This window comes from Hypanus sabinus, chromosome 3 (assembly GCF_030144855.1).
Source record: "Hypanus sabinus isolate sHypSab1 chromosome 3, sHypSab1.hap1, whole genome shotgun sequence".
Taxonomy (NCBI): domain Eukaryota; kingdom Metazoa; phylum Chordata; class Chondrichthyes; order Myliobatiformes; family Dasyatidae; genus Hypanus; species Hypanus sabinus.
In genome coordinates this window covers 161,039,524-161,067,407 of record NC_082708.1, presented here as the reverse complement: position 1 = coordinate 161,067,407, position 27,884 = coordinate 161,039,524, and the positions used below count along the sequence as shown (strand labels likewise).

Genomic DNA, 27,884 nt, shown 5'->3' with positions numbered 1-27,884 from the left:
GAACTTGAATGTACATCATGAAGCCATGGGGAATATTTAAAGGGTTCAGGGCTAACATGCTTTCACAGATGGGACTATCAAATCTAGAGCCTCTAGTGGACATGTTAATAGGATCACTTCTGAGGGACATTATGTCTCTTACTTTGAAAAGGCATAGATTTATTAAAGAAGAAAACAAAAATGCAGAGGCTGGAAACTAAATGAGAAATGGTGGAAGAACTCAACCAGTCAAATAGATCTGTTCTGATGTAATGTCCTTCGCCCAAAACTTAACTGCTTCCTCTTTCCACAGATGTTGTTTGATTGGCTGAGCCTTCCAGCATTTTTCTTTTGATTTTTGTTAAAAGAAGGTAGTGTCTGACTAACTAAAATAAGTTGAGGAAGTAACTAGAGTAGATGAAGGGTTTCAGTTTTTAGTAATCTATATGGACATTTAGGAAGGTTGTTGATAAGATTGTGTATAGCAAGCTTCTCTTAAAAAGATAAGACCCACATGAAATCCAAGCAAGAATGAGAAATTGGACACAAATTGCCTCGGTGGCTAGAATTAAGGGGTAGCTTTTGATGGATGTACATGTCACTGCAAAACTACTATCAACAGGTTCCATAAGGCTCAATACTCAGCTTTTTATAATAATGACTCAATTTTTGGGGGGGGGGGATTATAAAGACGTTTGAAGGTAACATTAGATTTGACTCTGATAGTGAGAAGGAAATGTTTAGACTAAGTGGCACTTGGAAATTAATCCCAAGTGAATTTGGGATTGCATAGCAAGTAAATGTAGAATAAAATTGGAGGATGTTGAGTGATTTATAGAGGATCGAAGGAGTTTTGGAATGTTATTCTATAACAGCTGAAGTGCAGAGTACAGCCAATCCCTGCATTACATCATTTTAGATCATGGAAATTTGCCCTTGTAGAATTCACAGATTACTATCAAAGAGTCTGAGATGCAGAGCATAAATCTGTTCTTATGGAATTTATGAGGGGAAAAACTTTTATACGTAATGCAGCAAACACAAGGAAATCTGCAGATGCTGGAAATTCAAGCAACACACACAAAATGCTGGTGAAACGCAGCAGGCCAGGCAGCTGAAGAAGCACAGTCGACGTTTTGGGCCGAGATCCTTCGTCAGGACTAACTATCTATAGTAAGAAGCCAGTTGACGTTTCGGGCTGAGACCCTTCATCAGGACTAGATGTCAACTGTGCTTCTTCCTATAGATGCTGCCTGGCCTGCATTTCACCAGCATTTTTGTGTGTGTTGTATGTAATGCAGTAGTTTACTGTGTTTGTAATTACCAGATACGTAGATCCTATTAGAATCATAGAGAATCACAGCACAACCAGGGGCCATTTCATCTTTCATTCCTGTGCTGGATGCTTGAAAGAAATTCCATTACTCTTTCTCTACAATCATGTTTTTGCTTACTTCTCCAATTCACCATTTGAATGTCACTTAGAGACTGCTCCAATCTTCCAGGCAATATAGAACATAGAACAGTTTACTGCAAAAAAAAAACAATATTCTTCTGAAGAAGAAATGTCCATTTATGAGTTTTGAGTATTAATAGTTCTTCAGCTATTTAATTGCCTTGTGATTCTATTGCTAAGGTGTCATTGACTCAAATATTTTCTGAAAGGCATTGTATGTGGACAGTGTTTGAATGTTATAAATTGTTTGGGAACTTTGCTTAATGTATCATGCTTCTGTTTGTGAGGCAGTGAATTCAAGCAAGATGTATTGTCATCAGTCTGTCCATTTGACAGCACCTGATTTGAGTAATAGTGGTTGGAAGCTGCGGGTTTCAGGAACTTTGGCTCGAACTTGAGTGCCAAATTAATTTGGTGTTTAATGTCCATGACACTTCCTGAAGTGTAACAGGTGCCTCTGTTGACTGGCAACACAAAAAGCTGGAGAAACTCAGCAAGATATTACATTGCCATCTGTCTGTTCCTTTGACATCACCTAATTTGAGTAATAGTGGTTGGAAGCTACAGGTTTCCAGGACTTTGGGTCGTGATTGAATGCCAAATTAATTTGGTATTTAATATCCATGTAGGCTAGATGCTTTCTGAAGTGCAACAGGTGCCTTTGTTGATCAGTAACGCAAAAAGCTGGAGAAATTAAGCAGGTTAGGCAACATTTATGGAGGGGATTTAGAAAATTTAAGTTTCTGGTCAAAATTCTTCATCAGAGCAGCTTCTTGCATTGCGCTACATTTTCAGCATCTGCAGCCTCTTGCGTCTCCTGTGTTGTTTAGCTCCTGTTTGCTAATGGACTTGGCCTTTGTGCTTTCTCTTTTTTTCCATCTATGTTGTGACATTGTCCCAGTTTAAAATCTCTCTGTCACTCTCTCACATTTGGTGTGTGGATAAATCTGACGAGCAGAAACTCGATGTGTCTGAGTGTAAATGACATCACAGATACAAAGTTTGTGAGAGTCTATTCTTCTCTTCATCCATGAGGATTTATTTGAGGTTGAATTATTGTGTAGTTCCTTGGTGTAAATCAGCTGGAAAAATTATTGTGACTGAGTTAGGCCTCTTCCTGATTGAGCAAAATTGAGATGCAAAAGCAATTTTGCCAGGATGTTTGGGGTGAGGGGGGGAGGCTGTTAACTCAATAGCTCCATATTTTCATAGTGTACAATTCACAGACAAAATATAATGACAAGATCATACTTTGAGCTTACCAAAGAGGGTGCTGTAGTTCTGAAAAGGGCAATCCTATCTTCCTTCTGAATTTATTGATCCAAGCTATCCTAGCAATTAATGTTACTGACTTTTGGAGTCTCGTGCAGCAATTGCTTTCACAATGATGGAGTATTTAAAAGAGTAAGTGTACTGCAATAGTTGCGATACCTTTGCAGCAAATCACATCTATTGTCCTGTATAATCTCCATGACCTCAGCGGTAGTATTGTTGAGCATAAATTTTCTTGTCATTCTCCATAGTTGCTCTTATTTGAGTCTTCCATAGTGATGAACTAGAATGTCTCTGCATTAAAATGTGATTTGTAACACTGTTGAGCTGAGCAACATCAACTCTGTCCGTTTTTAGTAATGCCACTCAGATATTGCAGACTGGAATGTGCTGTCCTTAAAAACATTGCTTCACCCCTTCAAAGAAACCAATTGTTTTGTACCACAAGCAAAAGCTTTAATGTTAATGTCTTTTTTTTATTTGTGATTATCGGTTAATGTTTGCCAAGACTGTCTCTGCTGGGCCAATATTAATTCTACTCCAGTACCTGGTTGGTTAATTCTGTGCTGCCCTTGTTATTTGGCATATTTTGCAATACATGTTAGACAAGTTGCACATTCTAACCCCAGAATTTTTTTTGGTTTTTCAAATACATTGTTCTGGCAGGAGTCATGTAACTTCAATGGACTTAGTGCTTCTATCCCTTGAATAAATGTCCAGCATTCTTTTCAGCAGCATACAAACAGAAGCTCCTTGTAGCTACAAATTGTAATTGATTTTAAATGTTTTCAGAAACTACTCCTACAATGTAGATCATCCCTGAGTTGGGAATGCCCAACTTGCAGATGTTTATTCCTATGAATGGCAGAGCTAGTTTCCTCACCACTCTTAATTACTTTTATCAGTCGTTTTGCTTTTGATGCTACTTACTACAATATAGTGAGGGTATGGTCACACCAGTCATTTGGGTGTATTTTCTGTCTTGTGGACAAAATCAACTTGTAGGTACCTCTGAAAACAGAACCTATTTGTTACCCGGGAAGCCTGTTATCAGACATGGTTGTAGCTGATCCTTGAATTTTCATTGTATGAACTGCTTGTCATTTGTTGATAGTGATATCCTTTTCATTAACTTCCAATATGGTTCATGCGAATTCCTGCCCTGATTGAATAGCATGAGCTGTTGTCCTTTTCTATTCCTACCTGCTTCATGTTTATCTGTAGCAAAAGTTTTCCAGAGTGAACCATTTTAATTCCTGCCTTTGTTTCTCTTCAGTTGAAATATTATATTGTGCCACATTCTAGTTTTAGCTGGCTTCCCCATCTTATGCCATCCACGAAATCAGCCATAACTATGCTGTGGAGATTCTAAGAAAAGGCGAGCTTTGGATATGGAGGTTGCACAGAGAATTGGTGCTCAGTTAAAAGATCAGCATTAGCTCATTCAATGCTGAAACAGATTAGAAGGGCCAAATGGCCTGTTCCTTCTGTGAATCCTTCAATCTTTCTGAAATCGAGCTCTTTTTCCTGACAATGTATCCTAGTCTTATAATCTTTGAGAACTCATTGCTGCTCCATTTCTGACAACTTGCAGAATACCATTTACAGATGTGCTTCCACTTTATTGATTTCCCCCAAGCTTTAAGATTTCCTTCTGAATCTCTGTTTCTGATACCTCCCTGTATGTCTGTCAGATTTTGTTTTGGGGTACTCCTTTAAAGCACCTTGGGCATTATACAAATTTGAGTTGTTAAGAGGCCAAGTTGTGCAGAAGAAGTATAAAAACAAAATCATGTAAACACAGCAGGATCAATGGGGAGAGAAACATTCAACATTTTGGACCATCTTGACCACCTTTGGAGTCAATGGGGAAGTGAGAAAATGTTTATCACTTGCATTTCTGTTGAAGGGTCCTTAGCCTGAAATGTTGACTTTGCTTCTCGTTGCTGCTTGATATATTGAATGCTTCCAACACTTCATGTGTTTTTTAATTTTGGATTTCCTGCATGAGGTTTTTTGCTGCTTGTTCAGAAGAAGTGATCTGTTCAAGCACTAACCGTGTTGCTATCAGTGGTACTCTACACCAGTAACGATATCAACATTGACATAAACATTTGGAATGAAGCATTGTCTCATAGACACAGTGTAAATAGAGGCTCTTTGGCTTACCATATCTATGCTGACAATTATTTGCATTGGTTCTATAGACACCTGTGGCTTGTCAATTCAAATGTTCATCAAGATGATTAAATTTGCCCTTCGCAGGCAGTGCGTTCCGGAATGCAACCAGCCTCTGTGTAAAAATTTTTTCTCAGATTCTCCTGTAAACCTCTTATTCCTCACCTAAAGCTATTTTGTCCTGTCATGAGGAAAAGTTTCTTATTATCTACCCTGTCCTTTGCTGCTTGTAATTCTGTATATCACATCAGGTACTTGTCCAGTCTCCTTTAACTGGAGCATTCCATCCCAGACAACATCTCCTCTGCACTCCCTTCTTGTGGTGTGTGAGGCACCATCAATAACTCTCTCTGAGATGCAAGGCGAGATATCGGCTTTTATTGACTGGAATAAGGAACAAGCAGTGGTTGACCACCATACTACATCCTGGAGACAGAGAGGCCGGGCTCAGACCTCAATCACCTTTATACAGGGGTCTGTGGGAGGAGCCACAGGAGCAGTCAGCAGGGGGCGTGTCCAGACAGGTATATGTAGTTCACCACAGTGTGGCAAACAGAACTGCACACAATATTCCAGCTGGGGCCTAACTGGTGTATTATAAAGTTGTACCATGATCTCCCTGTACTTGTATTCTAAGTCCTGGCTAGTGAAGGGAAATATACTATCTTCACACCTATCCTAACTATGCTGTTATCTTCAGGGATCATTGCACTTTTCCACCAAGTATTTGTTCATTGATATTGCCTAAGGCCCTACTATTATTGGTAAATGTCCATTCTTATTACACCTTTCCTCACAATTTATATCACCTATGCTTGCCAGAACGAAATTCCATCAAACCATTGCTCTACCTAATTTATCACCAGATCAGTATTATACTTCATTCCAAGAGTGCCCTCTTCACTATCAATAGGACCACCAATTTTCATGTAATTTGCAAGAATACCCTTCTATATAAGTCGATAAAAATTGATTTCCATCACTGACCCCTTGAAGTACGTTTGTTAGAGCCTTCCAATCACAAAAACACTCCATCATCACGCTCTTTATCACCAAGCCAATTTTTGACCCATGTTGCCAACTTGCCTCCGCTTCCATGAGCTGTAACTTTATAGATCAGCCACCCACATTGACCTTGTGAAGCTGAAGCCTGAGTAAACCATATAACTACATAAAAATATAGTTACCTCTCCAAAAAAATTCAATTATATTAGTCTGGTAGGTTCTCCCACCAATAAAACTGCTGATCAATATCCACTTTTCCAAGTATAGATTAATCTTTCCCTCAATTTTTTTCTGATACCTTTTCTACCATTGGCTATAGATATGTGGGCTTTAACCACTAGGCTTTTCTTAAAGATAACCATGTTTGCTCTAATTACTAATCTGGCACCTTGCTTGTGACCTGCAAATATTAAAGTATCTCTGTCAATGCCTCAGTGATCTTTCTTGCCTCCTGTGCATCGAGGATACATCTTGTCTAGCCCTTAAGATTTACAGTATTGTGCAAAAGTCTTGGGCATGTGTATATAGCTAGGGTGCCTAAGACTTTTGCACAGTACTGTAGTAATTTATGTATTGCACTGTTGCTGCAAAAAAAGCAAATTTCATGACGTGAGTGACAGACTGGTTTCTGATATGGGTCTCTATTGTGGATTGAGATTGACAAGGGGGTAGGGAGAATGGAAATCATGGTTTGGAAAAGGAGAGGGGTGGGAGCGAGGAGCACAAGAAGGACAATCTAATGATCAGTTAAGCAATTGCAGTCAGCTCTCCTTATCTGCGAATTCTGCATGCACAAATTCAACCAACCACGAATCACAAAAACCGGAAGTGCTCTTCCAGCACTTGATGTTCGAGCATGTACAGACTTTATTCCCTAAACAATGCAGTATAACAACTATTTTACATAGCATTTCCATCATATTAGGTATTATAAGTAATCTAGAGATGATTTAAAGTATACGGGAGGATGTGCATAGGTTATCGTGGATCGGGATTAAAAAAAATCAGAAGTTCTCTTATTTAGTAAGTCAGAACAGGTACATCTGATATTATTTAGCGTCAGTCAAATGTTTGTCTTAGTATATACTATATACTTTACCTTTCTATGCATATAAAACGCTTAAGAATGTATGTTTTAGCGCCGGGCTCGGGAACAGAAGTTCCCAAGATCAATCCAATGACAGACCGTTATCGAGTACGCTCTCCACCGTGCCGGGTTGATGTGGAGGATCAAAAACCCAAAACCCAATAATTAAACCGCTGCGTTGCTTAGTAATAATTGTAGCTTTCATTGGGGCAGGGCCTTTCTCACTTTATTCTTTAAAATTGTTCCGATTGTTGACCAACTGTAGCCTAACGCTTTTCCTATGACCGATGGTGTTTCACCTCTTTCCGGTCGCTTTATTATTTCCACTTTCAATCGTGATCGTGATTATTTTCGTGCACAGAAATATTGTGGATTCAGAGTTCCGCTGGGTCCTAAAGCTAACCGCACTAAAACAGGTTAAATAAGGTCTGGGGTTCGGCTGGGTCCTAAGGTCCACTCATTGTGACAGGTTGAATAAGGGACTTGAGCATCAGTGGTTTTTGGTATCCACGAAGGGTCCCAAAACCAATCCCTGATGGATAAGGAAGGCCGACTATATTTGGAATCAAATGGCCTTGCTCGATGTCTCAAGGCTGGGTGTGCCTGCATTGGCGTCGCCCCTACTCCTGGCACTCCTCTGCCACTTGTCCCACACCTCTCCTGCAGTGCCCCACCCTTGTCATACCTAGCATCCTTTGTTCCTGTCAGATTTACCATGTCGTTCTGTGCTGCATGCATGCATTTCTCCTCTGATTCATAGGGCATTTTATTCTGTTCCTGGTTACCCTTTTGCTCTTGATACAGTTATAAAGTACCATGGCGTTTTCCTTAATCTTATTCACTTGTGATATTTCATTGTGCCTTTTTGCTCTCATATTTGTTTAAGAACCCCTTACCCTCTCGATATTTCTGAAATAGCTCTCCTTTTCTTTTAGTGTTAAATCTCTCACATGATTCCTTTTCCTTCTCTTACCATGAACAAGCACTCTCTAAAAATTCTATACAGGTATAAATGAAGCATTTCATTAGACTTGTATTTGGGCCAAGGCAACCAGTGCAGAATTTAGCTGAAGGGTTGCATCTGATTTAGTGCCAGAAGGATAAACGTATATCAAACCTGTATGGTATTGGTTTGTTATAGTCACATCTACCAAGATTCAGTGAAAAGCTTGTGTTGCATACTGTTCATACTGATCAATCATTCTGCAGTGCATTGAGATAGAAGAAGATAAAACAATAACAATGCATAATTGGTGTAAAAAAAATCTATGGAGAAAGTGCAGTGCAGGTAAACCAAGTGCATGATCATAACAGAGTGGTTTGTGAAGTCAAGCGTCCATCATATTGTACAAGAGGTCTGTTTTAAGAAACATAGAAAACCTACAGCACAATACAGGCCCTTTGGCCTACAAAGCTGTGCCGAACATGTCCCTACCTTAGAACTACCTAGGCTTTACCCATAGCCCTCTATTTTTCTAAGCTCCATGTAGCCATCCAGGAGTCTCTTAAAAGACCCTACCTATAATCTCCGCAGCCAATTCCACGCATTCAGCACTCTCTGTATAAGAAAGCTTACCCCTGACATCTCTGTACATACTTCTAAGCACCTTAAAACTATGCCCTCTCGTGCTAGCCATTTCAGCCCTAGGGAAAAGCCTCTTGACTATCCACACAATCAGTGCCCCTCATTATGTTGTACACCTCTATCAGGTCACCTCTCATCCTCTGTTGCTCCAAAGAGAAAAGGCTGAGTTCATTCAATCTATTCTCATAAGGCATCCTCCCCAATCTAGGCAACAGTTTGAAAACTTGGATAGAAACTGTCCTTGAGCCTGGTGGTACATGTTTTATTTATCTCCTGCCGAGTGGGAAATGGGAGAAGAGAGAATATCTGGTGTGGGTGCGATCTTCAATTATTTCGGTGATGTTTTACTGAGGCAGTGAGATGTTTAGACAGAGTCCGTAGAAGGCTGGCTGATTTCCATGACGCAAACACTGCTCAGCACAATTCTCTGCAGTTTCTTGTGTTTACATGCATGGTAGTTGCCATACCAAGCAATTATGCCTCGGGATAGAATGTTTTTTATGGTGCATTGATAACAAATTGTTGGATCGATGGAGACATGCCAAATTTCATTAGCCTGCTGAGAAAGCAGAGGTACTGGTGAGCTTTCTTGGTCATGATATCAGTATTATTGAACTAAGACTATTGGTGATGTCCACTCCTTGGAACTTGAAGCTGTCAACTTCAACATTGTGGATGGAGACAGGAGTATATGCACCACCCCTTTCCTAAAGTCGATAATCAGCTCTTCTGTTTTGCTGACATTGAGGGAAATATTTTTATGATGCTCTCTATCTCTTTACTGTACTTCGACTTATTTTTATTTGAGATACAGCCCACTATGGTTATATAATCTGTAAATTTATAGATGAAGTTAAAGCAGGATCTGGCAATGCAGTCGTGTGTACAGGGTGTAGGGCAGGCTGTAACCTTGTGGAGCACTAGAATAATTGTGGCAGAGGGATTGTTGCCGATCCTTACTGATTGCTGTCAGTTGGTTATGAAGTCAAAGAGCCTGTGATTTGCAACTGTGATTGGCATCAATGATAATGTGGAGAAAAATATGCTGAAAGTGTTCATGTTTCCATTTCCATAGATGCTGTTAAGGGTTTTCAGCATTTTATTTTATCTCAGACTTGCAGCATGTGCACTACATTGAAGGTTTTGTTTGACTAGTGAGTTTAATGGAGGAGAGCAGTCCCTGTAGAGTTTCAAGATGGAATCCCTGGTAATGGATATAAACTAGTCATTTTATATATAATGTAGAATCATTGAAGATTGAGCATGAGGAACTAGCTATAATCTTATTCCATATAATTGTATATTAGTGGACGCAATCCAACAAACAACAGGATGATTTAAGTGCTATTTGATTGGAAATTGTCTGCATAAAACCTTGAAACCTGGTTGTGCCAAATTGTATCTTAAATTTGTTCTCTGAAGGTTTGTTTACTTTCAATAATTCTTCCTGCAGGTTTTATGGTAGGACCTCCTCTTATGTTCATGGTGGCTTGGATGGCAGTGGAAAACCCACAGAAGCAGTTTATGGCCAGGCTGTAAGTATTTGTACTTCTTGGAAGTATTATTATTAAAATTAACATAATTGTGATAGTTGATGTGTTGATGCAAAACACTTGTGCACTGAGCACATTCGCTTTCAGTTTCATTGCGGTGTGAATTTGTCTTGTATCACATCAGCAGTAGTTAAAAGGAACTACTAAGTATTATTTTGATTAATAATTCATGTGGATCCCCAAGTTTACCTGAACCTCCAGTGTCTCTGAATTTTCTCCATCTATGTCGTCAGGTTCTGGCATATCTAAATCCAAAGTGTATGTCTCTCAATGTCTAATGGAATTCCATCTGCCCCAGTTTCCCCCTTTTTATTAGGGATTTCAGAAATTTGCTTATGTTTATACTGGTTGCAGTGATGTCCATCTTTACAAAAGCAAACTTGGGCTGACTTTTCCATCACGATTATTTATTGTCATTCTTCAGTACACAAGTGTAAAGGAAATTAAAATGATTGTTGTTCCTAATCTGACACAGTATAAAAAGCACAAATATAAAAGCAGCCCAATGAGACACAATGTTCGAGTAAACTGAGTGTGACCATGTATAAATAGGATTAGTGTACTGTATATATGTGGACTGATTGTATGTACATAAAGTGATGCTAGGTGCAGGAGTATCTGAACATTCGGAGACTGACAGGAAATGATAAAGTGACAAACTGGCTCTTGGCAAGAGAAACTCTTAAGCAGCATCAGGGCATATGGAAACACTGGACAATGACTGGTGTAGGTATAAGGTTTAGAGTGTAAGCGAAAAGTAGTAGTGCATCTACAATGTTGACTGGGTTCAGGTGCATTGGAGACTGTAGGGGTATATGGTGACATTCTAATCCCCTTCTGTTAAGAACATGATAGAATGTGTTAAGCCTATTGGGAAGGGATGTGCTATTGTCTGTGATGCTGCCCAACTTCCATTTTGTAGCCCATTAAACATGTAAGCACTGTCACAATTATGGCTGGACTGGGACTGAGTTTGGACTGGTATTGTTTCCTGACATTTCTAATAGCTTCACAGAGATTGTATCCAGATTTCTTTTAAAGGTTGGGTTCACCTGATTTGAATGCTGCAGATCTAGATTTCAGCAGGGAGTGGATCTTCCTAATAAACCATAGTTTTCAGTTTGAAAAGACCTAGATCGTCCTCTTTGTATACAGTCCTCAACACACATGCTGATAAAGTCTGTGGTGGTGACATGCTCATCTAGGCTGGCAACTGGGTCTTCGAACATGGGCCAGTCTACTGACTCAAATCAGTCACATAGAAGCTTATCTATTTCCTCAGACCAGCACAACTTTGTGTACTGGATCTTCAGCTTTCTTCCATTTGTATGTAGAGAGGAGTATGGTTTGATTTGCCAAGTGTAGATGGTGGGGTGGCGGGGGGGGGGAGAAGGTGACTTGGTATGCATCTTCGGTTATGTAGCAATGGTCTAGATGGTTAGGGCCCATAGTGAGACAGGAGACATGCTGGTAGTATTTTGGTAATGTATTCCTGATGTTGGCCTGGTTGAAGTCAACGGCAATGGTGAAGAGGGTCTCAAGGTATAAATAGTTAGCTTCTCCTTTTTTATACACCAGTTAGTGATTTTTCTGTTGTTTTACCCATTAACAAATTTGTCTGGTTTACTTTGAGCAGTATCTATTGAACTCAAACCCAAGCTTAAGGTCTTAGTTCTTCTCCCTTTGCACTGAGCTGAATTACATTTTGATCCCTTCTGGATAATTGCTAAAGTACTTTTTAGCTAACTAAACCTAGTTCATTATTCTCACCTAAATTTAACATAGCTGCAAGTTTGGTTTTAGGATATATTGTTTGCAGAAATTCCCGAGAACATCCAAGCACTTTGCTGTCTTCCTAACGTGAAATAGTTGCTTGCTCTCATCTATGTGGTTAAAATCCAGTATTAAAACCATACAGTCTTGGTGCACTTGTCCAGTTCCTGCTCTTGTGTTCTCTCATCTCACAGCTGTGACCAGAGCTACAAAACGTACTTCCCATTAATCTTCTAAATCCTTTTTGATTTAGTAAATTACTGCATCAGCAGACAGGCCAGTTAATGCATTTGTTCTGTTTTTTGCAATGATCATGTACATTCCTTTAAAGCTTCAGAATTTGCTATTAACTTTTCATTTACTAAATTTTATCTTGCAAATTTAAGCAAATCAGCAACTGCATTTCCACATCAAGTTCATTATAAGCTGTGCTTGCTTTCTTGCAGGAAATCCACAAGAAGGTTATGTCCCTTCAGTTCAGTGACTGCCATACCAAGATTCGCCATGTGGATGCACATGCCACCCTTGGTGATGGTGTGGTTGTGCAGGTGATGGGGGAGCTGTCAAACAATGGTCAACCAATGAGGAAATTCATGCAGACATTTGTCCTGGCACCAGAGGTATGGAGTATTTCAAAATGTGTCTGGCAATTGTTTTGTTGCATTGCAATCAAGGTTGATGTAGCACTCACTCTGTCGCAACCATTGAGGCCCTCTGTTGTTTGGAGTTGCCTATGGATATTGCATCCTAGCTGCCTACGTGATCCGCAAGCCAAGGCAGTACGATATGGAGAGCAAGTTGTTGCCCTTGTAGCAGGCGCGCCCTCTCTACCCAGCTGATGAATCCAAAGGAACGGCAGAGTCCGGTACCATTGGAGTTGCAGAAGTTGCCAGTCAGCGTTGAACTCAACGTAGGGACTGTCTTAGGGACTCTAGCTCAGTATTTTTCTCCTGAAGCCTTTCCATTTAGTGGATATAGCTGCAAGGCACTAGAGGTTTGAAATCAAGAGTTTTCCTTCTACATGAGCTGCCAATCATGGCTGACAAGTTCCGGCTGCTAGAAGGTCATGGTTTTAATGTGGCTGTAATCTGCCTTTGCCCCTTCTTCTGTCAGTAGAGATGTTTCAGTTGGGCTTGGTAGCTAAGCCACATGTGAAGGCCTGTAGTTGTCAGAGGCTATTTGAGATACACACCATTGGATGCATTTAATAGGTAGTGGGAGCTTATCCACACTACCTTCGCTGACTATGATAACTGTAATCACCCAGATAAAAAGCGCTTATGGAATTCGACCTCTTGTTAACAGAGACTTTAAATTTAAATATAATTCTAATATTTCTAAAATAGATTTAATCTCTTGGTTAATATTTTAATATTGTTTGCATTATTGATGCGTTCATTTGAACAAATTAGTGTTTTATCTGGAAAATTATGTTGGTACTAAATAAAAGTGAGCTGTTCAGTCTACATGTGGAGTTTATTAACATTACTCTTATTCATCAGTGCTACTAAAGATGTTCATGAAGTCTAAATTTTGTTCTTTTAAAAATTGCAGGGTTCTGTTCCAAACAAGTTCTATGTCCACAATGATATATTTCGCTACCAAGATGAAGTGTTTGATTCTGATGCAGAACTGGAAGAAGGTGAGAGTTTTAAACATTGTAGGCGACAAATTTACTGGAGTCACTTAAGCTCTAAGCTAAAATATTTTCATTTTCATTTTTAACAAAAATTATATTAGTTTTCAACATTGGAATATCAACTGCTAACAGGAACTGCAAATAAGGTGTTTGTTACTTGGAAGTTGGTAATGGGTCAATTTCCGGTCCTGTTCATGTTTCACAGCTTGTGTGAGATCTTCGGACAGATGTTTGGACAGATCCATTGCAAAATACAAATGAAAGTCAGTGCCACTTCCTGTAATTCTGAAAGGCAAACTGAGTGTGCCCTTGGCTTGTACTATCCATCTGTATAAAGTAGTGATCGACCAGCCGAGATACTTTTATAGGAATTGCTGATTCCAGCTTATAGCAGTTTTCTTTTAATGAAGCTTGTTAGTTCTTTCAAGGTCTAGTTGAAATTGTAGGAATTATCCTGGTTCCAAGTTGTAGCCCCATTTCCTGTACAGCAGCCACAGTCACTGGTAGCTGATTATCTAAGGTATAGTCACTTGCTGATTTCAACACATCACTCTTTGCCCATTTATTGCCACTGTGTACAGTAGTGTACTTGGGTTAACAAGTAAACAATGTCTGATCTGTCATCTGGAAAATTTGCTTCTGCTTGTCTTCATACTTACAGCCTCTAACTGTTGTACAGAAAGCTTCCCAGATCAATTCTGGAATAAGAGAACAGGACACTGATGTTTCATCCTTAAACACTTAACCTGAGGACAGATTCTGAAGACTGCCATGGCTGGCTGGGTCCCTCTCATACCTCCAGTCCTAACCCTGCTTTCTTTATTAGTGGCCTGTCTTTTATATTGATCTTCCCATACATTATCAAACCTTTGCGTTGTGCTTTCTTCTCTCCTTGGAACCTGGCCCTTTCCCCCTCTACTTCTATCTTTGGCGTTGCTTCCTCCTCCTTTCTCACTCCTTTGTGCCCTTGCCCTCCGATTCCTCCCACCTCCAGCTCTGAGAAGGCATCCAGCCACCTCTGGTATGTGACCCACTTCCTCAGGTGCAGTTAGTTCAGCAGGTTATTGTGCTTTTAACATTGCAAAACATCGTATGATGCTCCATGGAAGCGTATTCAACATAGGTTGATCCCAAGCCACGTGGAGATTATGAATGCACATAAGCAATGCCATAAAAGTACATGTGGTTGATGGAGGAAATAACAGATCTTAGACTGTTAGCAGCTGAAGACCTGCCTGTCAGTTATGGATACACAATAGATCTGGAAAGGAGTAGGAACTTAACGATTTTGGAAAATAAGTATCGAGGAGTAGGTTGGAGATAGCAAAGTCATGTCCTTGCATGGATTTAAAAATAAGAATGAGAATGCTAAAATCAAAACACTAATTAGCTGCTAAAGTAGGTCAATCAAATTATGGTTGATGGGTTGACAGAACTCTGCATAAATAGTGCAGAGTTCTAATGACCTTAGATTTACAAATTATTTGAAGTTGACTGGAGCTGTGGAATAATCAAATGTTGAGGTAACAAAGGAACTGATGAGGGATTTAGCAACTAATGAGCTATAGCTGGATGATGTGGAAGTGGGTGACTTTAGTGATAGCTTGTGTTACGTATTCAGGCAACAATAAATATATGAGTTAGGCAAGGGTTTTTTTTATACCAAACAACACTTTTATTAAACACCGAAAACAAACCCTCCAAAAGTAAACAAACACTAACGTAACCGGAAATCAGCTGCTGTGCGGCAGCTTAAACAGTTCTTAAAGCGATGTTGCAAAAACAGTTCTTTAAAGTAGTATTGCCAAAAGTTCGAAATGCGCACAGTCCATTTAAAAGGAGAGACTTTATAAGACGATTTAAATTCTCTTTCACGTTATTTTGCTTTGATCCCCAACGTTGAACTTTTCCCACGAAGAATTTACGAAACAAAACAGCTTAAAGGCACTGACCTTTCCTTTATCACACTGTCCTCAATCTTCTGCTATCCCGCAGAGATTAACACGAGAACAGTCAACGAATTACTTTCCGAATAAGGATTAAATAAGGTCGAACCCGTTTCACCGTCAAAAATGGATTCTCCTCAATCTTTAGCTCCCGAACTCCGATCTTCACTCTCCACTGATTCTCAAACTAGCAGTATTGTAAAGAACCTGCTGGCAATGACCTTTTAAACTTTAGGCATTAGATAAAACTTCATCTTTCAACTAAACTGCGTCATCACATTAAATCACACAGTGGCATGAAGTCAACATGGCAAATCCAGCCACGAACTGCCCCTCCTCACAGGGTGGGGTCTTCTTTTTACAACCTGTTTAAAAAAAAACCTGTCACATGATCTCTACTGGCGGGAAAATGACATCACTCCACCATCACAAGACCATTACCTCAAGTCCAGTATAGCTTCAACCCCAGTCACGTGACAAGGGTACCACTGTCATGTCACGAGTACATAACACTTGCAATGCAGTGTAAAGTTCATGTGTTACTGACAGTAGGGTTGTGGATGGACTCAGTTTTACAGGGAGAGGAAGGTGGAATTGATAAAAAGGGGATGGAGGCTCCAGCAAAGGTGAAGTGTTATGATAGCTACAGATACACAGCAATATACTGTGCTGCTCAATGCTGGTCAAATGGCCAACGTTTTGCAATGGGGAATCTCCAGCTTAAATAGGGATGAGTATCCACAACTGCTTGGTATAGTGTTCCAAAGGTCTATGGCTCATGAATGAAGAAAGGGAGTTATTCATTGGCTGACCTCTTATCTTTGGATAATCCTTCATTATAAACTAAAATTAATTCTTCAAAATTAGTTGCAGCTTAGTTTTGATGTATTATTCTGTATATTACTTCCCAAAGCATAATAATGAGGTTTAATCTGCCATCAGTGTTGACGTATGTCTAAATTAGTTTGTCTCTTTAAATCTCTCTGCACTTTATAGAATCTGAAGAGGAGGTTGAGGAGGAACCGGAAGAACCACAACTTTCTCCCGAGCCCGTGCAAGAAAACACAAACAGTACCTATTATGAGGCTCATGCTGTCAGGTAAATACCTTGCACTTTGTAAGTCACAACATAAGGATAGCTATTACATATAATGCAGAGCAGACTCGATGGACGGACTGGCCTACTTCTGCTCCTATATCTTATTCTCTTATAATTATTATATTTGAAAGCAATAATAAGTTATTTTTAAACCTAATTCTTGACGGTCCATTGTTTACTACATTCCTTTTTTTACAACAGAGCAAAGAACAGGAGTGATAGGTTAGCAGGTTGTAGACTTCCACGTGGCTTCAAGTTTTCAGAGAGTAGAATGAGGTGATTATTGGTGGAGAGGATAATGTTTAAAGTTGACTACTTTGAATGCCATTGTGGCCAGAATGAGCCAATATTTTTGCAGAGCACAGTATACAATGAGCCATGAAAACCTAATGTGTAAGCATGAAAATTCAATATGCAAGAGTCTTTGCTCTATGTTGGGATACATTCCCTGTATTGGCATGAGGAATAGGGTTGTGACTTGCCTTTGCGCTGAAGGACATGCAGCTGCAATGGAGGCCCTTGTGTTGCAGTTGTTGGAACTACCATTTCCATCAGAATTCTTTAAATGGGGGATTAGTACTATTAATGAGAAGAAATTTCGAACAGAAGGTTGTTGAGCAGCCTATTGTAATCACGCTGGTCAAAACAAAAATAAGTAAGGCTGCTGCATACAAAGTGAAGATGTTTGAACTTTCTGACGACACTTGGGTGACCCATTGATCTGATGCACATAATTTAGCCATCCTTCATTCACTGTAGTCTTCTGAAGGCATTCTCCTGTCCCTATTTCTCTGGGAGAAGTGTGGTTCTCTAAATAGAATCTGTATTTTTGAGTAAATTGACTATCTTCGAGAACTCCTCCCCGGCCCACCTCAAATTATTGCCTTAATGGTGTTCTTAAATTCTATTAATCCCACTTTCCAGCTTTCAGTCTTTGGATTACTGCACCTCAGGTTTTCAATCAGTACTTTCTTGAAGAGTGTTAAGTGTTTTCTCCCTGTGCACCCTTTAAGAAAATGGGTTCTGCATCCCTACCAGTCTGGTGAAAGTTTGTTTTCCTCTAATTTTTTTTACCATTTATTTTGAAACTCTTACTGAAGTTATCGATCCCTCTGCCCATTCACCTGTCGGTCTGAAGTTATTTCTAATATTGTTTATTGAGCAGTGTTGTGAAGTAGTTTGCCAAGTGAGTTACCGTGGGGAAAGTATAAGGGTGATATTGTGCTTCTGTTTTATGTATTCTGCTACTTCCAGTGTTCTCAGTTGGCTTTTGTTTGTACAATCTGATACTATTAGCATACAAAATGAACTGATCTCTTGTATATATTTACCTCTCCAACTTGTCCTCTGTAAATTGCTACTGAGTGCAAGCATGCACGCGCACACAGACTTTTGTTAAAATATTGCTAGTCTTGAATTTTCCCTTATTTGTTTCTGTGTAAAGTAATGGTGTGGAGGAACCATTGGAGGAGGCAGCGGCTGAGCCTGAGCCTGAGCCGGAGTCCAAAACTGAGGAGGTAAAGCCTGAACCTGAGCTGGTGGAGAAGACTACGGAAGAGTTGGAGGAGAAGGCTCCATCACCTACTCCAGTGGAACCTACTTCTCAACCTCAAGAGCCTCCCAAGGTTAATACCAGTATTTTCTCTATATAGGTTTCTTATTGCCAGGCAATACTCTCTGGCTTTATCTGGCCCAGATTAAAAATAGAAGTGCACTTATAGTAAAATATAGTCAGGGCTCCAAAAAAAATAATGCATACACAATATGAATGGGTTAGTCAACATTTACTAATGAAATGTAGCTGCTCATAGTGAAAACTGGTAAGTTGTAGTTTGAATTTGACCATTACATCTTTGAAGTAGAAATGTTAAATGCAATTGGCCTACATAATTTTCACCAATATGCTGCCAAACTAAAAACATACCCTAATCATAGGCTCAGGATTTTTTGTATTTGAGGGAATGCTTTATTTCTTGATAGTAGCATAGGTATGTGTTGCATTCTCTGCAGGCTTTCTCCTGGGCCTCAGTGACAAGTAAAAATCTGCCTCCTAGTGGTACAGTTGCTTCCTCTGGAATTCCTGCCCATGTTGTTAAAGCGCCAGCCTCACAGGTAATCTGTGAATGGACCTGCTTATTAATATATATTTATTGCTTTTCTTCAAAAGAAAAGCTTAGAAATTCTGTCTGTTTATCAATTTGGGTTAGGTAATTATATTTGAAAAGAAAATGACAAGCTTAGATATTTGTGTTAGTTATTGTTAGCTCATAGCACAAACCCTTGATAAAGTAATATTGTCAGTCAGCAAAAATCAGGGCAATGGCTTCTGTTAGTCAGGTAGTGAAAACTGTTAAATGTTCTCCATCACTGAACTAAGATATAAAGGGATGTGTATACATTGAGTGCAATGAGCCATTGTAGCAACTTCACTCTCTTTTTGTTGTCTTTCCACCACCCCTTCCCCCAAATAACATTCCAGACACGAGGTGAAGCAAAGAGCGAGACCCAGTCTCAGCCACCCCGGCCGAGAGACCAGCGTCCTCGAGATCGGATGGGCTTTGTGCCCCGTGGACCCAGGACAGGTGTGTATGTATTTTTGAAGTGGTTTTCTAGTTAATATGGGGAAAATGGAGAGGGTGCGGGGTGGGAGGGGGGGCAGTTGAGGGAGATGGCTTGGGAGGATGATACAGAACTGAAAAGTTTGGTCTGGAACCTGGCAGATCTGGTGAAATTGAAGCACAAGAAGAACTAAAGTAGTGCCATTTTAGTACTGACATGGGTCAATTGGCTTGTATTTCATTTCAGATTCATGCATGATGATGATCATCTCTCTGAGGGGTGGAGGGTATAGCTCTGTTCTGGTCCTGTGGTTGTTTTATCCTGGCTACATGGGAAGACAGGAGTGCTAATGGGTCTATTATGTCACCCTAACGTTCCGCGATGCAGTGGAAACTTTTCAAGTGCATGTCATTCAGATGGATCATTTCATTGTGAGCACATCAAAGTAGTTGAAATGGAAAGTAACAATATGGAATATAGTTACAGTTACAAAATACTGTGCAAGTAGACAAATACAATGCAAGGCCATGGCGAGGTCTGAGTCACCACTCTCCTCAGCCAAATATATTTTGATATTCTCCATTGTAGATATTCAGCAAGTGAAGAGTGTAATTTGGATTAATGCCATAAATTGGAACTGGATTTGGGTCCCAGACTACATTTAGGTGATCAGTTGTGTCAGGAGGGGGTGATCCCTTACAATCATTTTGTGCTAATGTTCAAAAGATCAAAACCAGCCCAATTTAAAGAATGTTTAAGTTTTTATTGCTTACTATGGAATATAGAAATCCACCTATCCATCGTGGTAATTGCTGCTTGAGCTGACAGCCTAGTTATTCTCAATTCTGGTTTTAAGTCTTTTGGCAAACAAAGGTGCTGAAGTTTTGTTTGATTTGGATCTCTAATTGCAGCCAGGGTTTGCAATACTTTTAACAACTGCCCTTTGGAATATGAGTGATTGGCATAAGCAGTATTCCATGAAATAACAAATCTAGCTTTGGTAGCTCTGAGCTTCCAATGAAGCAACTTTTGGCACCATTTAAATATGGTTACCTTGTATTCCCTCAAATCTGATCCAGGAGGATGATCAGATGAAAACTTGTGGCATTTAAAACTGTAATAAGAAAGCACTGAAGTGTGCTGCCTTCTACTATGCCTGCAGAATTGTCTGTCATTCTGGTTGAGCTGCTCTTTCCTCAATACTTGTGTTTCTTACAATCCATTGTCATTAACATCCACACAGGAGTAGGCCACTCAACATTTCAAGCCTGCCCCACCTTTCAATATGGCTATGGCTGTCTGCCCTGGGCACAATTTTCTCCATAGCCCTCAATCCAGTGATCTTTCACACTTGAAATACTTCTAATGATCATTACTGCCATTTTCTCTTAAGATCTTATACAATTCAAAATGAGTAGTAGCTCTGTCACTTTTATTTTGAATTATAATACACAGATACTACACTCTGCAGGGAAATTGCAAACATGCCAAATGTGTTCATTCCACTGGCTGATGCTACTTGCAGGAATAAGGTCAGAGGGATACCATAAATCCCTGATATTCATCTGTTGAGCAGTATTTAGTGGTGAAATTTGAGAGGCAGCCTGTCACTCTAAGGCATGATTTGGTCACTCCAAGTATAGGGCGTGGCAGAATTTTTATGTGATGTGAAGGTAAGAATTGTGTTGGGTGTGGGGTTAAAAGATAGAGTATTACTGAGCTTAATCTGTAGATGACAGAGATGTTCTTGAGGGTCTGAACAATAACCAAATTGGCACAGAAGAAATATGAAACAGGAATCGGACAGAATGAAGACTTAGCTGTGTAAGAGTCATTGACCAGGAATGCTGATGAAATCAATGGCAAAAGGGTAAAGATATTTTCTGTTTATCTGATGGAAGACAATGGCTTATTTTGGTTGGTAGTCAGTTTGACAGTAATGAGATAGCAAAGGGGCCAGAATGTTGGGAGTGCTGAAACAGGGTACCATCAGCCTTTATGGAAACTAATCTCTTCAGTTCTGGCTGTTGTGGTCAAGTGATGATGTGCCGATGGAAAGGGAGCTGAGGGTTGGCCCTTACAGATTGGATGGTTCCCAACTTAGTGTTTATGGTATTTGATAATCCATTGAATCCTGACTGACATGGTAATTATTAATTTATATAGTCTGTGATATTTGCTGTTGAGATGCTTATAAAATCTAGTCTCTGTTATAATGGTGAAAGTATAGAAACGTGAAGACACAAGTGGTTGAGAAGGTGTGTTATTTATGGTATACATTTTTAAATGTTTGTTTCACCAACTCTGTAAACTATGCCAAAATATGAAACTAGTTTCAAAATTGCACTGAGATACCATCTTTATGTTGCAGGTCGAGGAGATCTAGATACAAATGAGGTCGAGAATCGAAGAATCATTCGTTACCCAGATAGTCACCAGCTCTTTGTTGGCAACTTACCTCATGACATTGATGAAAATGAATTGAAAGATTTCTTCATGGGTGAGTACTTCATGAATTAGCTGTAAACATGGGAGTGAACCAGATATCTTTTTAGTATTAACTGGACAGGGAATTAAGCCAAGGATAACCAATCTCCCACCTTGCCTGGAAATAAGAGTTTGCTGATCTTTGTTGTGTTACACCCTCATTTAATTTTATTCACTTAGTTATCTGGTTCCCTTAATTTTTCCTTCTTTACTCCTAGTCCCAGAACTCTAAAGGTTCAAATCATCACAGGTCACTTAATCAGTCTCCAGCGCAGTGCAATCGCACCAGTAATCTGTGTATTAATTTTGCAGAGGGGACAGGTAACCAGTATTGAAGGGTATAAAGTGGTCAGGGTGTATCACACTTACAGCAGTCCAAAAATTATATAACCATTTGTTTAGTGTGAGAAAGGCAAACTTCTTTTGGTGCATAGGTGTGTGAGGGAGCCAAAAGTATTTTTATCTGTTGCTTGGTGGGATTGTATTGCTTGTCATAGAATAACACAGCATTGAAATAGGCCTTTTGGTATAACTTGAACATTGCAACCGAGGTTATTACCTAAGCCTATCCCACTTGCCTGTGTTTGGCCCATATTCCTCTAAAGTATTCCTGTGTAAATGTCTTTTAAAAATCATAATTACACCTGTTTACTTAAGTAGCTTTTTCATATCCCCACCAGCCTCTGTGTGGAAAAGTTGATTCTCGTATCCCTTCTCACTTTAAATCTATTCCCTCTAGTTTTGGAGGGGGGAGGGAGAGGCTCATACCTCTAAGTTCATCTCTCAACCTCCTACGCTCCAGGGGGTAGGGGTAGCCAGCCCTTTTAGTCTCTCTTTCAAGCCCTGCTAACAGCTTTGTGAATCTTTTCTGCACTTATTTCAGCTTAAAAACTTACCATCTAAGTTAGATGGTAATCAAAATCATTTACAGTGTTTGTCAGTTACAAATTATTTCTTGAGTTTTCTGAAATAGATTGGTTACAGAGTTTGATGTTTTAAATCTGTTTTTCCTGGTAGGTTTTGGCAATGTAGTTGAGCTTCGTATCAATACAAAGAGCAGTGGAGGGAAGCTGCCCAACTTTGGGTTTGTGGTGTTTGATGATCCAGATCCTGTACAAAGAATCTTGAGTGCCAAGGTAATTATTAATCTATCTAGCAGTCTTCAAGCTTGTGTTATATAAATGTGCTTTGCAGCTGCTAAGATGCTTTTGAAATTTAGTCATTGCTGTGGTGGTGAAACCCATGGAAGGATAGTAGAGTGGTTAAATTACTTGTCCAGTTATCTGAGACCCAGACATTCCACGTGGAGCCATGAGTTCCAATCCCATCACAGATGCTGGGGAATTTAAATAAATTACAGTAAATAAATCTAATATTGGAAATGGTGACAGGAAGTTTACAGATTGACATGAAAACCCATCTGGTTTACTGATCTGTTGGCCTCCTTAACAGTTCTTAACCATCAATTGAGGCCAAACAAATTTAACACCTTGGCAGCAGAGCCTGAATCTAATGAATGAATATTTGTAAAAGAAACAATATGCTAACAATAGACTTCCAAGAGAATAATGTGATTAGAAAATGTAATGTTAGTGAAAGTGAAGAATTGCTGTTTTTTTTATTCCTGTCAGAGTTGTAGCACTGTGCAGCATAGATACAGGCCCTTCAGCCCAAAGAGTTCACGCTGCCCATGCAGGTAGTCCCTGTGTTGTGCCCATATCCCTTCAAGTCCTGCACCTGCATCTACTTATTCAAGCGCTTCTTCAATGATACTGTAGTACCTGTCTCAACCACTTCCTCTGGCAGCTCGTACCATATACTCACCACCCTCCGCATGAAGCGGTTGCCCCTTGGGTGTCTTTTTAATATTCTTCCTCCCCTTCCCCACCCTAAATCCATGCCCACTAGTTTTAGTCTCGCCTACCCTGGAGAAAACACTGTTATCGTTCACCTTATCTATAACACTTGTGAGTTAAAACATTTATATAAGGTTACCCCTCATTCTCATACATTCCAAGGAATAAAGACTTAGCCTGGCCAACCTCTCCTCTAGTTCAGGCAACATTTTCGTAAATCTTTTCTCCTTTTCTCAAATATTCAGGGGATTGTTTAGTTACCTCATCGGCAAGACAGCATTTCTGATACTACAGTGCCATGTAGTGAGTACCAGCCTGGATAACTGGCTTGTTAATGGGAAGAAGCATGTTGTAAACACATGACTGAGTCTGGTGGGGCATCCACTGAGCCAGCATTGATGCTTTCTGGAAAAAGTCCAAAGCTAAAGAAAGGGGCTTGAGTGTTTTTGTCTGGGAGCCTATTAACCTGAGATCTCTGTCTGCAGCCGATTATGTTCCGTGGTGAGGTCCGTCTGAACGTGGAGGAGAAGAAAACGAGAGCTTTCCGAGAGGGAGAGCGCCGAGGGGGTGAAGATCGTAGGGACACCCGTCGCAGCGACAGGGGCTCTGGACGAGGCATGATCGGCAGTGGGATGATGCGAGACCGCGATCCCCGGGGTCCCCCACCCAGAGGTGGAATGGCGCTGAAGTCGGGCCCTGGGGCTGGCAGAGGGGGCTTGTCTAGTGAAGGTCGTTTTGCTGGACCCCGTCGCTAAGGCTTCATTGTTCCTGATATCTTGCTGGTGACACCATACTCTTCGTTTATTTTGGCATTTTTGTTAATTTTGGCTTTGGAATGTGACACGGCCTGTTTTTTTTCTCATTTCTTTGTGAAAACAGCCTTCTTTTTACCAGTTGATCTTTTTCCCTATTTTTGGAACAGGATTCAAGCAAAAAAAAAGCAAAAACCATTGTCTAAAGACTTGGAAAATAGAGCAAAAGGCTTCAATTTAATTGGAACCCATTTTAAAGGTCTGAAGATCCACCCCTTTATATGTTTAAAAAAGAAACAACCATGGGCCTTTGCAACTTGGCTGCTTTATTTTATAAATGTGTCAAGTTTATGCCCAGTTCTGTTGAGGAAAACAAATTGGTGCAATTGGAGAAGCTTGCCTTGATATTTTTCCTTTTAGAAATACTTGGCTCAAGAACTTGCGTTCATGCACTCGTCATAATGCACTAATAGGTACTCTTAGAGCATCATTTGCCATGGCAACTGCAGGAGGAGACGGGTGAAAATCCAGTGCTGTCTGCTTCGACAGGGAAGGCTGACTGACCAGATGTGGGCTTTGAATCTTATACCTGCTGTGACCGCTGTTTTCCCACATCTGTTAGCCATAATGGACAATGTTTGAAACAGTTTCTGATGGAGATGGACTTTTTTTTTTCTTGAACTAAAAATTGATATACAAAAGCAATTGTGAACTTGGATTAACAGCCCTGAGCGCAAGAGTTTGGTGGCTTACTCTCTTTTTTCTATCTACCCCACTGCAATACAGGGATGCCTCGCTGCTTGACACCAGTTTTCTTCCCCTTTGATCTGTGCAGTTGTGAATGTGCAGCGAAAAATCATAGCTAAATGTTACTGTTTTTCGTTCTTTCAAAGTGTAAAGAGCATGATGGTGCCTTCTATTGATAACGTCATTCCAGACTTGCTGGCAACTCTTGTATGGATTGTACTAACTCAGTACAAAGCTGAACAGCTGTAATACCTTATGGAATCACTAGTATGTTGATGAAATGCAAAGATGCAAAAAGCTGCAGCATCCTTGCTCTGTGTGTGGGGGTGTGGGAAATCAGAAGTATTAAATAGAAAAGAAAATTGCACAATCTCCTGTTCACCTGTTCTTAGCTGTTTTTATACCATTCCTGTAACCACATGGTTGCTTTGCTTGTGTTTTGTGTTTTACATTGGAAAATTAGGTGTTTAAAAAAAACTAAAACCCATTACTGTTACCTTTATGAGAGATATGCAAAAGAGCATGGTTATGGCTATACTTTACTGCATAAACGGTTATTTAAAGATGTGTAGTCATCTGAGATCAGTTCATATAAAATATAACTTTAAGGGGAAGCTACATTATGCAAAGCTTAACAGTAATTGTTGCGGGTTCTTTTTTTTTTGAAATAAAACAGGTCGGCCAACATCAAGGATACTGCAGCTTTCAAGCCAAAATCCGCAGCTTCTCGTTCCCCTCGTACCATTGGTTGGTTTGGCCTAGAGGGAGCAAAAGTGTAATGACACGCACGTTAGCTTGGTACGGGTAGAAGCTGTTGGTGATGAGTGGGAATATCATTAAGTCACAGCTTCTAGCAACAATGCACATTTACTGGTAGCGCAGTGGTTTTTGAAGCAGAAATTTGTTTACACGCACAGCTTGAGGCTGTCACTTGTTGACTGTTGAGCAAAACCAGCAGAGACAGTGAAGTTTACTTGTTTGTAGACATTGATTGAAAGGATAATTGTGTCTGTTGGTTTTGTCTTTGTTTGAAAATTTCTGAGGTCTTCCTTGTTTGATGGTAGTCTTGCACTATTTCTCAAATTCTGGGATACATTAGCAGTTTTTGTGTTTTCAATCTTGTTTAAAGTTTTTTTTCCAACTGATGTCTACATCAGATCTATTAATGTGGCCTGGAAATATTGTACTTGAAGTTTCCATCGGGCAAGGAAGAGTTAAACGTCTCCCCCACCCACAGATTTACTTGAAGCCCTCCCCTGGACACAGAACTTGGTTTCAGTATCATTTGCACAATTTCATTGCCAAGTAGTTTACCAGAATTCCACAAGTTTCTGCTGTGCTGATTGCTTCACCTCACCAACATTTAACTTTAATTTCATTTCACACCACTTTGGAGACTGGAGACTTATTTCCAGAAAGTGTTGGGTACAAGTTTACTTAACTTGAGGAAGGCAGATGAGCCATTTTTGATCTGGCTTGCTTCTCACTGTCAATAAACATTGGTTAAAAACAAACTGAATCTGGTAACATCAGAATGTGGTTACTCACTGGTGATCTGTTCACTGAATTTTATTGTGCGCTGTAGTCCTGGTTCCCTACTTCCTACAATACTCAATACCCCCCAAAGCGAAGTTAGTAGACTTTTCCACGACGAATGTGTATTATTGGGTGGCACTAGCTAATGATATGTTGCATTTTTGGAGCAATATCATTCCATTTTTACCAATAAGATGGGCTTTACCACCTTAGCTTTTGTGGGTATTGTAGATAATAAATGGTTTGCCATCTTCAGAAGCTGATCTGTGTTTGGCCATCTTATGCTGTTAGAGCACAGTAGTTACACGTGTTGCAGGTGGCAAGTCTTCATATTTGATTTTCTTTTTTGAATGTGTTGGACTAAACATACAATAAACTACTGATGTCTGAAGCAGTTAAATTTGTTTTCAGTTTTATAATTCCTGTGTCATGCTTAACAATTTACATTTATTTAGCATTTCCATCTTATGTTGGGGGTGGAGGTGTGAACAGGTATGTTAAACCACGTTCTGTGTGAATAAAGACTTGCTGAACAAATCAGTATTTTCCCCTTTTGGGTCAGGTTAACGTACAGCAAGTTTCAAGGAAAGGAATGACAAGAACCCTACTGAGGTAAGTCCCAAACTAATGTTAAAGTGAAGTTTATATATTCCATTCTAGATTAATTCAATCACATCTTTGTAGAAGTTACCAGTATAAATGCTTAATACATACATTCTACAATAAACACACAAGAGATTCTGCAGATTCTGGAAATTTAGAGCAATGCACAAAAAATGCTGGAGGAACTCAGCAGATTAGGCAGCATCTATGGAAGTGGATAAACAGCTGATGTTTTGGGTTGAGGCCCTTCATCAGAGCTGGAAATTAAGGGAGAAGATGAGGTGGCGGGGAGCAGAAGGAGGACAATCTCGAAGGTGATGGGAGAAGCTAGGAGGGTGGGAGGGGATGAAGTAAGAAGTTGGGAGGTGACAGATGGAGAAGGTAAAAGGGCTGTAGAAGAATGAATCTGATAAGAAAAGAGAGGTGTACCATGGGAGGAAAAAGGAGAAGTGGGGGCACTGAGGGGAAGAGTTAGGTAGGTGAAGAGAAGTAGTAAGAGGCCACAGTGAGGAACTGAAGAAGAGATGGGGAGGAGAACTTTTTGGAAGTTGGAGAAATAGATGTTCATGCCATCAGATTGGAAGTTACCTAAATGGGTTATGAGGTGTTGCTCCCCATTCCAAAATAGAAACGGACCCTTTGGCCCAACTAGTCTGCTGATTTAAGCATCTTCTCTGCTAGTCCCAGACTCCAATCAACCCCTCCCCTCCACGTACTTATCCAAATGCTTCAAAGTTACTATTGTAACCACCTTGACTACTCTGGCAGCTCG

At 40.0% G+C, this 27,884-nt stretch overlaps 1 protein-coding gene across 3 annotated transcripts in view; it reads left to right on the top strand.

The window, feature by feature from the left end:
• The window catches only part of LOC132391833 (ras GTPase-activating protein-binding protein 2-like), a 39,514-nt gene extending 12,611 nt beyond the window's left edge, over window positions 1-26,903 (top strand). For 2 of the 3 annotated variants that reach the window (XM_059965500.1, XM_059965499.1), the window contains exons 3-12: window positions 10,016-10,097; window positions 12,335-12,508; window positions 13,443-13,530; window positions 16,470-16,572; window positions 18,017-18,197; window positions 18,583-18,684; window positions 19,052-19,154; window positions 21,503-21,631; window positions 22,636-22,754; window positions 23,960-26,903. In XM_059965500.1, coding sequence (XP_059821483.1) covers window positions 10,016-10,097; window positions 12,335-12,508; window positions 13,443-13,530; window positions 16,470-16,572; window positions 18,017-18,197; window positions 18,583-18,684; window positions 19,052-19,154; window positions 21,503-21,631; window positions 22,636-22,754; window positions 23,960-24,229 — 1,351 coding nt within the window. In that variant the 3' untranslated portion in view covers window positions 24,230-26,903. The remainder of the gene's footprint in view (window positions 1-10,015; window positions 10,098-12,334; window positions 12,509-13,442; window positions 13,531-16,469; window positions 16,573-18,016; window positions 18,198-18,582; window positions 18,685-19,051; window positions 19,155-21,502; window positions 21,632-22,635; window positions 22,755-23,959) is intronic. The other variant, XM_059965501.1, reaches the window with a different exon arrangement.
• The last annotated feature ends 981 nt before the right edge of the window (window positions 26,904-27,884 follow it).